Source organism: Mercenaria mercenaria, unplaced genomic scaffold (genome assembly GCF_021730395.1).
Source record: "Mercenaria mercenaria strain notata unplaced genomic scaffold, MADL_Memer_1 contig_2249, whole genome shotgun sequence".
In the NCBI taxonomy this organism is placed as follows: Eukaryota; Metazoa; Mollusca; class Bivalvia; order Venerida; family Veneridae; genus Mercenaria; species Mercenaria mercenaria.
The window spans coordinates 2,611-15,116 of record NW_026460296.1 but is presented as its reverse complement, the minus strand read 5'-3'; the positions used below and the strand labels follow the sequence as shown (position 1 = coordinate 15,116).

At 32.6% G+C, this 12,506-nt stretch overlaps 1 protein-coding gene across 1 annotated transcript; it reads left to right on the top strand.

Moving 5' to 3' along the window:
- Positions 1 to 10: 10 nt before the first annotated feature.
- LOC128552297 (interferon-induced protein 44-like) lies at positions 11 to 11,625 on the top strand. The gene is made up of 4 exons (XM_053533331.1): positions 11 to 110; positions 3,025 to 3,068; positions 10,846 to 11,037; positions 11,429 to 11,625. The coding sequence occupies exons 1-4, from the start codon at positions 101 to 103 to the stop codon at positions 11,576 to 11,578; spliced, it is 396 nt and encodes a 131-aa protein (XP_053389306.1). The 5' UTR covers positions 11 to 100; the 3' UTR covers positions 11,579 to 11,625.
- Positions 11,626 to 12,506: the final 881 nt, after the last annotated feature.

Genomic DNA, 12,506 nt, shown 5'->3' with positions numbered 1-12,506 from the left:
TGTATTGATAGTATCAAATACCGTACCTATTCGGCAGTCATTTGTTACAGTACCAGATCTAAAGTAATAAATACAATTTTCTCAAATACACGGACAGATCATGGGAAATGGTATGTACTAAATAGATATTTTACCTTTTTTGCAATGACAGAATTTGACAAAATGTCATACACAATTTTATTTATTTATTTATTTATTTATTTATTTATTTATTTATTTATTTTTGACAAAACTGAAATTTGAAGTTATTTATGAAAACTGAAGGAAAGGGCCATTTTCAGTCAAATCTGTTACTGTAACAGTAGAGATTTTTCATATATTGCAGTACGATTTATTTTATAAAATTTATATCCCAAAAATGAGTTTGAAATAGTTATTTTGGAGTCAATTTTCGCGCCCGTCTATCGGTCTGTCCCTCTGTCTATCTGTACAGAAATAAAATAATAATCATTACACATCTCAATGCTAATTCAGTTTCTTAAAGTAGTGGTTGAAGGTTTAAAGGTTTTAGTTGATGAAAGGTGAAATTATCGTCCATTTCTAGCCGAAGGGAAGACAAAAGCAATAGAAACAGAAATGACTGTTTATAAATAAGAAGTCTTAAAAAAGAAAATAAAGAAAAGTATGGTTTTACTGTTTTTGTTATTTAAGATGTTTGCATGTCACAATGATTTAAGTTACAAATATTTTGTTGTTGTTGTTGTTATTTGGGTTTTTTTTTTGTTTCTTTGCTTGTTTGTTTGTTTTTGTTTTTGCTTTTGTTTGTTTGTTTGTTTGTTTGTTTGCTTGTTTTTGTTTTTTGTTGTTGTTTCTTTTGTTGTTTTATTTCGTTTTGTTTTGCCAAAATATGAGAAATTAATCTAAATATCTCAGAAAATATGGATACTCCTGCTTCTGTTGTATATGAAATAAGCTACATGTACATTTAAAGAAATAGTACCCATTGAAACAAAATAAATATGATCAAAAGGTAAAAAAAACTGATTACATATTTTAGTATATTTGAGATAAGTTCTTTTTTCCGAAATAAAAATTAGATTTGTTTTTCACATGTGTTTAAGAATTTGTATAATTATTTGCATGAGTTATATCATGTGTAATATCGTCAAGGGAAAATTTAAGAAAATTAATTCAATTTGCCTTTAATTTGATTTAAAGGTTCGGTTTTTGATTTTCACTTTTGAATACAATCAAATTAGTTCATACCAAAAGGGGCATGGTGACATACCCTAATGTTCATCCAAATAAATAGTATATCTTGAAGCAGATATTTATAATAAAAAATATCTGTTAATAGAAAATAATTGTTGAAAATGTCTTTAAGACAATACATAACAATTCACCGAAGTTGAAACTTGAAACAACGCTATGGCATAGCTGAAGTGAACAGATCTGTCTTGAAAACGTATGGAATTGTATCTCTTTTTAGACTTTATTTTTTAATGTTTGAACATTCAAACGCAAGAATGGTTTTTATATGCAAGCGGAAGACCATTTTAAAGTCAGATGACTGATGGAATAGATAAAAGAAAAAGCTAGCCGCAGTTCCAAAGTAAAAGAGATTGTTCAATTTAACGGGTGTGAGAACCCAACAAGGTTCAGGAAATAGATGTCCGTTACAAAATCTGCCAACAAGGAGGCCTTCCTATATCTAGTTATTCAAAAACATATGTTGGAAGCCATTTTTACAAACGACGCTTTTATTTTTCCGTTAATTCAACGTATTGCGAAGATCTTGTATAACGCATTTATCATATTTTCAATATTAACCCTAACCGTGTTTTTTTTTGTATTGAACATGACCATCTTTCAATTTGAACAGCACCATTAACTGTTATGAAGGGTGCTTACATAGCTTTAAAAATCAAGATTGAGAATAATTGTCTGCCATAATTGTTCCTAATATTGACCGAAATGCCTGTGCCAATTACAATTTGACGTATCGCTTCCCCGCGATTTAATCAATCACATAAATCTGATATTGGCCACGGCAAGAAAATCCTGTATCGACCGAGAAGATACAAACTATTGTCTACTTATCCGCATATGAATTTGGCGGTTCGTATAATGTTGCGGCAAGTATTGAGTATCTCTCATTAAAAGTTAATACTAGCGTCCGATATAAACCAATTATCATTAGACCAGTAATTAAGATTTTTAGCATAATGATCAGGTATTTTTCTGTTGCCAATATAGACATACATTGAAAATTAGAAATTGCTGAGAAAAGCCGTCTTTGTTACTACATGTACTAGAAAGCAATAAATTTAAAAAAAATTCAAGAATTAAAACTTTATCAACTCATATGAAATAAAAAGGAGAAACTTCACTTCTGCGTTAAACTGCTTAGTAAGCTCCTTCTATTCGTGAACCAGTCGAAAAGTCGAACACATTGAAATGGGAGTGGCGGATGACAATGCAAGCGAAATTGCTTACCTTTACAAATTTGGTTGTAAAATAATTTTGCAAGTTCATGCATAAATAAGAAAATAAGACCTTCAGATATAGCTACAGCTAAGAACATATTTGTTCTAAAATTTGATTGGTTCTTTGCAAATTTAGTGTTGGCCTCATCGAATAGAAAACAAACGGTATGAAACGCTGTGGTTGTGACCATATAAAATGTCTGAATTTGTGCTATTCGAACAGATCCTGATGATGAACCAAATGATTTGTCGCATTATGATTGGATGGACAAACGTATATCTGTGAAAACTCAGTTGATAGTGTCTTATGTATGAATACATCTGCAGATGTCCCTACAGTAGTTCTGTACATGTAACATGTACAAGCGTTGAGATCTGCTCAGGACTAGAGATCGTGGACAACTGCTTACATTTCAACTGTCGTACATGAACAGCCTGAAACATTTTCATTTTACCGTGCAGGGCAATCTGAGGTGTACCACGTTTTCTATTTTATATTAGTACCAATACAAGACAGTGAGGAATTATTATATTCATGCCAAACATATGTAAATGTTGATACAAAACACATGTTGGTGTCCTATTTTTTGTCTTTCAGCTGCTTGGCGATATCATGGTACTGAATTCCAATGGACTGATAAGGTAAGAATGTTTTATTCTCGTTTACCGTACAAATCTTACAAAAAAGCACATAACTTAAAGTCAGATCTCAGATCACTTTATAAGAAATTACCAGCTCGCTTTGATGATTTATCTAATTTAAGTCATATACACATTTTGGTCAGGTAGAATGAAATAATTTTCTGAAATTTCGAAATGCTCCCATTTATAATGTCTTATCAAAGAATCATTTCCATTGAAAAAAATATACCACTTGTCTGCCCAAATATTGGCTATCAGATTAACCATTTAAAATGAATGTGCATGATTTATTCTCAATTCTTACATGAATCGATTTGATTACCGATTAAACAAAGAAGGAAATCAAGTTTTGTATATTCTGCGATAAACAACTGTTGACGCAAGGACCGGTAAGAGAGCATTATGACGTCATTTATGACGTCAAATTGCCGCACGACGACCGATACATTACTCCTCGGGTAAATGATGTCCAGCATAATATTTATTAAATATGTCAATGAGCATGTCAGAATGAAAAAATCAAGGCCTTCTTGTTATTTATCGTTTAATTTACCACGATTCATCGTTCAATGCTTCAGTATTTAACCACTCAGGCTAACGCCCTCCCGGTTCCATTCCTACGAATCTGAACTCTGAGCCGTGGTAAACTAGACGATAAACCAATCGAAGGTTTTGATTATTTGTTAAGTAGATATTTTTTATCTTACACTTGATTACAACTCGGAAATCGGGCTATGATTTGATATAAGGGATTTCTCTATGGAAGAGATTATTTTCTAGGCATGACAGTTTCACACTATCACTGTTAAGTCCTGGTAGTCAGTTATTTTCTAACTATTACATTTATACATATAGATATTGAAGGTTAGCAATTCTTATGTAGTGCCTCAAAACGTACTAAGTTGTGACCTGTTTTTGTTGTTGTTTTTTCATTTAATCTGAACGTTTTATTTTCAACGACGGTCTATTTAGATTAATGAATATTATCTTTTACAAACAAGACCAAAATCGAAATGATCTGAGCAAAATTAAATATATTTATTAAATTGTAGTTTTTTTTTTTGCTACAGTAACCATAAGTTTTTGACACAACAAACGTACGTACATATTTGTCGTCAATTTATGTTTTAAATTCAACAAAAAGTAATTTGTTATAGTTATCAGTCGAACCGCTTTTAGTGATTTTAAGGTATTGGACCCGTAATAGAGTATCTCCTTTTTGAAGAGTATTCAATTCCTACCATAAACCTACTTTGACTGCAATTTTCAGGGGGGACGTAGGTTCAAACCCCACTAGGACCAAATTTTTTTTCCATGTTTTCCTTTTCTTCTAGTAAGTTTTTACTTCTTTCAAGACTAATTATGGATGTATTGTACAAAAGTGGAAAATTTTCATTTTATAAGCGATTTTTTGCTGTTCAAAGTGAGTTTACCTCTGAATCAGGAGGGGTAGAGTTAGACATCTTTAAAAATATATACTGAGTTACGTGCGGTAAAAGTTCTCTATTTTGCCTTCATTCTTTAGATTACATATTGTGGAAGAAATGCAGGTAGGTTTTACTATTGCCCCAAGGTTATTTTTGAATAAAGTGAGCAAAATTCAAAACAGACCCACAGGATTCGACCTTAATTTTTCAATGTTGGAGTTAGAATTCTGTCTAATTAAATCTGTTTGCTTGAGGCACCCTAGAAAAAAATGATTTTTAAAGTTTTATTTTGTGTTTTATAATTGTTTAACAATAGTTTGATGTTTCATTTATTTTATTAATGCTGTAATGAATTCTCTGCAGACGTTTTAGATAGTGGCCATCACACTGAATTTTGTCTCTTCTGGAGCGTGAGGAAATACCATAAATTACACAAAATTTACAAAAGACGGCACGGTAAAAGTTGTTTAAAATTTGCAACACAGTGTGAAACATGGTCAACTTTAAGAATATACCAAGCAAATGCCATTTTTTAAACATTACTATTAGGGGTCCAATACCTTAACCCGACGGTTGGACAAACGTGTTGATTGAGGCAAAAAATGACGACATAAAACTTAACTCTTAAAACTCCGCATATACTTATATCCAGTTATTCTTTCTATAAGCTACCTACTAGCCTAGTTTCATAAGAATGAATCAATCAGTCTAAAATGTCATTGTGTGGACATGTTTCTCTTATTTACAGGATAGTGTGTATCTGCAGTTCTTAAGTCTGTTTTCTAATCTCGTCTTAAATCGTTGAATACAACCTTATCTTTTATTTTCAATGTAATATCGGACATATCTAATACAAATGCATTCATTTGTGTTTGAAATGAGATGAATGCACTTTAAAAAAAACGTTAGATACCGAACCGTTAACAAGGAATGACTGAAACATATGGCACATTACAAGGATTCCATTGACGATCGAAATCTCTATCTATGAATAGGCTGTGATCATACGGATGACTGTTAGTCAGACCTTTGCATACGTTCAGTAATGAGATTATTAATCCACTGAAAAACCTTTTTTCCGGTACTCTTAAAAATATTTAATATCATCGCCAAACCTGTAATCATATAATGGTCCGAGAGCTCACAGACAATGTGTATATAATAGCAAAAAATCAGAAATATTATTGCAAACATCAAGGTCAGCCCTAATAATTGAAGGTCAAAGTTCATATTCGTTCGAAAATGTGAAAACTGTAACCTTTATCTTTTTTTTTTCTAATCTGTTTAATATATCTTCCCATAATTAGTCGCTGAAGTTAATTCTTTTTCATGTTTGTATGTCAGGCAAAGGCAGTAATTCATATGTAACCCAAAACAGGATAAACTTATTATCAGAGGTCAAATGTCAAATTAGTCTGAAAAAAAAGCATAAATAACTTCCTGTTTGAAAAATAGCAGATCCTTTTTCAATTATTAGTAATTACCCGTTATTTAGTTAAATATATATATGTCCTAACATATCAGTAATAAAATATAGTCTGGAATTAGTCAAGCTCAAACGTGATATTAAGGGTCAAAGGTGATTTTCAACATTTTTCCTTGTTGATAATACCTTGCCGATAATAGTCAATGATATCAGTTCATTCTAATGTACAAATGTTAGGCAATGTCTGGATTGCACACACAATTTCGAAACATTCAAGGTCAACCATAACATCAAAGGTCAAAGGTTAAAAATATGAGTAAAATCTTGCAATAATATCACCTGTTTGTAATTATTATTATTGTTTAAAATTATTTGTTTTGTCGTGTAAGCATCAGATCGTTGTTAATTTTATTGTATATTTGTCAGACGATATCATAAAAGAGAAGATAAGTCAAGGTCAACCCTAGTTTAAAGGTCAGAGGTCATTTTTGCATAAAAGATCAAAATGTAGTATACTTACTCATTACTACGTTCAAAAATAGCTTGTTATAATTCACTGTACAACTTAGTAATGTATACATGTCAAGCAAGATCTTAAGTCAAAGCAAAACCTATTATCAAAGGTCAAGGGTCAAATTTGTGTTAAAATAAGCAAAACAGCGTTTTTGCACTGATTTTTCTGTATTGTTTTTGGGTTGTTTTTTGTTTTTTTTTTTGTTTTTTTTTTGGTCAAAACTAGTAACTGATATTTATTCATTTTAAGGTATATGTAACAGATGATATCATTCTTTCTTATTAATGGAAAATTAGTCAAGGTCTTATCTGACATTAAAGGTCAAAGGTGAGGGTCTTCAAGAAACTCACAGTATAAAAAAATGGCTGGAACAAGTTGGGGAGCCGATGGAAAGATCCTACGGCAAGCCTTCACAGACCGGCCAGTTGCAGAGTACGCATCCACCTCATGGGTAACCGCTTCCCAAACAGTAAAGATAAACAGGACAAGGTTCAAACTTCTGACCTGAGGATAATTCTCTGAGCAATGAAAACAACTCTGATAAAAGAAATGGTAAAAACAGCCATTAGAGACAAGACGAGAGTACAAAAGCCCTTGTGCAGGTAGATAAGGCAAAAATACTACTATCACATCTACTCCACTGAAAAATTGAGAGCAGAACCAAGAACGGACTAAACAACAGAGTCCCAATCATATCGTCAAAGAACTACAAAAAGGGAAAGCAACAGCAATAGACGCAGAAGCAGAGCCTCTAGTATCCGATCAATGCGTTCCTAGACATTGTGCTTCGAAGATCAGATTGGAGGTGCCAGAAGTAAAAGAAAAGGGAAAACAACATCAGGCTCACCAACAATCTCTAACGCTAAAAATGATCAATGACTGATATCTAGCACACTTTTGGATCCAAGATTTAACCAATGGATCAGTGGAAAATCAATTCAGAATGCTGGGAGTGATGCCTACATCAAATTTCCAGACAACTCCATCACTCTCTCTTATCCAGTCGGCAGGAAACGCTTCAACCTTATGAGCGAGGAGAAAAGGGACAGAATATTGTTTTCCTAACACACTCCAAGTCAACTCTTCAGGCTATTTCAGCAAGTCCATCAGACATCTTAACGAGACAGCTAAAAAACATCAATCTCCTGTCTGAGAGCAATAATGTAGCATTTCAATGGATTCCTGCACATGTGGGCAGAGCCAGGCATGAAACTGCAGACAAACTTGCAAAGGAAGCCAATCAAATACATTCCCAACCTCCAACTTCATACACAAAAGCTTAGACTCTGCTGAAAAAGAGCGTTGCGTCAGACTGGAAGAATATAAATGGAGGCTACTTACCTGCCCAATCATGACAGCCTACAGAAGCTAATCAGGCACATCCAAACAACAATCCTCCGTCTGCGCACTGGACACAGTGTCCTAAGAAAAGATATGCTGTTGCAGAGATGCTAAATGTGAGTGTGGATTAGAAGAACAAAAACCATTCCACATCCTGCAAAGCTGTTCCTATCTGAAAGAAGCACGAAAGAAAGTTTGGCCCATTTGAGAGCAAGCTTTGGGGAAATGCCAGCGACCTGCAGAATACGGTACATTTCATTGCCGCATCAAATCTTAAAATATAAAACGGCCATAAGAAGATGAAACGCTCTAAGTAAGTAAGTAAAGGTTCACACTAAAATGAATTAACATCAACTTATAACGACAAGATATCTTTTAACAGATAGACAATGAAAAATATTGCAGAAATGCTATTTTTTTTATCTTTCCTTCACCTTTTACCTTTGATATAAGCTTTACCAATCACTGCTTTTGAAACTAGATCTGCATTGCTGACATCGCGTAAAAATTATACATAAGAAAAAAAGTATTTTTAATGAAGGAAATGACAGTTCAAATTTTACCAAAGAAAAAAAAATAAATATGCTGTATTTTAAATTTACATGTATACATGAAAATGACCTTTGACCTTTTATGTCAGATTTCACCTTGACCGATTTTCATTTTCATTTCAACAGTGAAGTTGTATGTCTATTCAAAATGAATATGAGCAGTTTTACTAATGACAAAAATACCCTAAAACAATAAATAAAAGTTATTGCGAAAACTGATGCTTTTTGCGAACTTTTACACAAACCTTTGACCTTATAATTAATAGGTTTGCTTCTAGCTTATTGGGATGAGACCTACTGTGATTACCTTGGTTAACATGTATACATAAAAGTAAGTTGGTAACAATGCATAATAACAACAAGCTATTTTTGAACAAATTTATGAGTAAGTATGCTTCAATTTGTGCTTTATATAAAGAATGACCCCTGACGTTCAATACCACGTTTGACCTTGACATATTTTCTCTTCGATGACATCGCCTGACATATATGCCGTAAAATGAACAGCGATCAGTTACTAAAATGACAAACAAATACTTTTGAACAAAAAGTATTGCAAACAGGTGATACTATTGCAACATTTTACTCACTTTTTGACCTTTGACCTTTGATATTATGATTGAACTTGAATATTTTGAAATTGTATGTGCATACCAGACATTGTCCAACTTTTATACATTAAAATGAACTGATATCATTGACTTGTATCGACAAGATATCATCAACAAAGAGAAACGGTAAAGAGCTATCTTTTCTTTCTTTTACATGTACTTGCAAATGACCTTTGATATCTTAATATCACATTTGAACTTGGCTCATTAAAGACTATATTTTATTACTGAAATTGTGGGATATATATACATCTATCTACATCACGAGCAATTGCTAATAATGTAAAAAGGTATCTTTTTTCAAGCAGGAAGCTATTTATGCATTTTTACACACAAGTTTTACATTTGACCTCTATTAGCTTTACCCTAGGGCGGCTTAGGGGTCATATCTGCACTGCTGACTTCGACTGAGATACAAACATTAAAACGAATTAATTTAAACAGTTTTAACATATGCGCATGAAAATGAACTTTGACCTTTAATTATCAGGGCTGATCTTAACCTTTTGCAATAATATTTGTATTCCTGATTTTTAATGAAAAGATATATACACATTACATAGATAAAGATGAGTGACTTATGAAAACAAACATTTTTCTAAGAATTAAATGAATTTTAAATATGCCATTTTGTGATTTTCACATAGATTTGACCTTTGACCTTGAATATCAACTTTGCCCTTCATTCCATTTTGATGAGTTCTTACTGCTGTCATTTAATATTTTTACAAGTGATTTTTACCTCCTCTCTCACAAACATAATTTAACAAGATATAGATAGGCACGGCTTTGACACTTAAGAAATGGGTTTTCATGGAAGATATGAAATATTGTTTCTAAAAATGTATAAACTTCTTTTGGCCTCAATTGTTTCAATAAAAGTCCGTGAGCTCTCGGACCATAAGGTCTACCTATTGTTTAAATTCCAAAAAATATGTTAACAACCTTCACCGAAAGGTCATTAAAATGTCAATAAACACGTTAAATTTACTGGTCGACAAAAACAAAAAGTGAAAACTTATCTTTTGTTGATTCAGGAAAATACCGGATGGTCGGCAAAGTTGTTTGCTTAATTGACTTTTATATTTAATAAAACTAGTAACAAATGTTCTAACAAGACCACCGCTTATGGATGCCATCACTCATCTGCAAATGCTGGACAATATGTAAGAAAATAGATCTTCAAATTTTCTATGTAAAGAAGGGCCATAATTTGGCATAATGCATAACAGATTTATAGTTCTTAGCCCATATGGTCAACCAATAGGATAAACATGTGTATCAAAGCTTTACCACTTATAACTTCTGATGAAACACAGACCTAAACAAAAGTCTAAAGCAAGAAACTCATATTTTCTTAAGTACACAAAGGGCCATAATTCTAACAAAATGCATATCCGATTTGCCTACACAGTCAACTAATAATGATAAACAAGTGTACGAAGTTTCAACGCTGTGTCTTTTATTGTTTTTGAGAAAAGGTGGACCTAAACAAAAATTCTAACCAAGACACCCAAATGTTCTAAGTACAAAAAAAGACCATCATTTTGACAAAAAGCATTATATCAGAGTAAGGTTCCCTGCCTACACAGTCACGTAAAGCAAGTGTGCGAAGTTTCAAAGCTTCAGTCCTTATTGATTTTTGAGAAAAGATGGACTTAAACAATAATTTCAACCGACGCGAACACCGACGCCGACGATCAAGTGACAACAATATCTTGTAGATTTTTTTTTCAAAACTCGGACGAGCTAAAAAGTACCTTCATACACGGCAATTTGGACTTTACTATTAAAAAGCTGTAGGTAGCAGTAAAACTCTTAAACACAATATCAGTAATCGCACTAAAACATACTTTTTACAAGATTGTTTATACAATTTTATGAGGATTTTAATGTCACCATTTTAGTTTAGCGACGATCTTCTGAAAAAAGTGGCAACAATTAAACCTGCTGGTGTCGAGTACAACCCTGTAATTCTGCTGTTTGGACCTACGGGACATGGCAAATCATCTTTTATCAATTCCATTTCAACTATAAGTAAAGGAAGAAAGTCTAATATTGCCGGTGCAGCAAGAGCTTCAAAGTGTGTTACAACAGTGGTAACAACAATTTATTTGTTTTTATATAATACTAGACTGGTTACTGGATGGTCCTCTCTAAAATTATAACATCCAAATGGAGACTTATTTATAAAGGCTTTTAAAATATTTTTGTCTTAAACCAGAATATCTGAAGCACAGATATGTAATATTAGCATCGTGTAATAAAAGTGTATCAAACTTATATTGATAATAACCTTTAAGCCAAAAGTAGTCGAGTACCAAGGATCACTTGTTTTACACAGACTTGAATAACAAAACATTAAGCCTTCTCCTCTCTAACTACTATAGCAGAAGTTTAGGTAATGTGTATGTAGCATCATGTAATGGACTAAAAATGCAAGGAAGTATCATATCAGTTTGCAAATACCTTTCTTTTCTTTTATTTCAGTATCGTAAATATGAAATCGAAGGGAAACTGAACAACGTCACACTCGCCGACATTCAAGGCATTGTTCAAAAAGATGACAATAAATTTTTGATCGAAAATGCTCTCGCCATTGTCGACGGTCAGGTCAAGCCTGAGTATACGGTATCATAATTAAAAATATAACACTAAACGTTTCATTATAATTATCTTTCGGCGGTTACTATCAAAATAAGTATAGTAAGTTAAAATGGATAAGCTAAGCCAGGCTTGATAATTGCTTAATTATTTTACCATACAAAAAATATTTACATGATCATATCAGATGACTTTTCATATAGGTTAGAACAGATCATTCTTTTCTCACAATATATCAGACAGCATTCTCTATGATTAAAAAAACGAATTCTTAAAGATATCCACTTTTCTAACTCCACTCATATTGTGTTTATTTTATCTCTGCCAAATACTGGCAGACATATAGATCGAAGTCGCATATTCAGTAAGTCCATTTTGAATGTCTCTAATTCATGGAAATCATATTATCATTTAGCCATTGTTCAACTCCGTTCGGTTGCAGTGGAATATCTGTGAACGTTTTCAATATCAACATGGAAAACGTATAACCTGAAATCCAGAAAATAATTCGGTTTTAAAAATAAGCCGGTCTCGAAAATAAGCCACCATTTCACTACAGGCAAAACGAGCTCATTAATTAGCCGGCTCAAAAACAAGCCGTTCAAATTTCTGTATCTATAACAGTACCAATCACTTTGTGAGGACACCATGTAAGACAGTTAAAGTTGCTAACGTGTAAATAACAGATTTATTTCCAGATGTATTAGCAATAAATCATACTTTGGAATAACAAAGAACCACGAAAAACAATGCAAGTTGTGGTGATTTTTAAAACCCTGGACAAATAAAACTTTAAAAGCAATGAAATTCCTGTGGAAAGTACTTCTTTTTACGTCAGTTCTACTAATTGACATAACCGATCTTTATAACAATATGCAGTGTTTAACACCTATTGTGTAAGTTACTCACAACCGTTTGGCGATTTAATCAAATTTGGTATAATTGTTTGTTAGATCAGACAAAA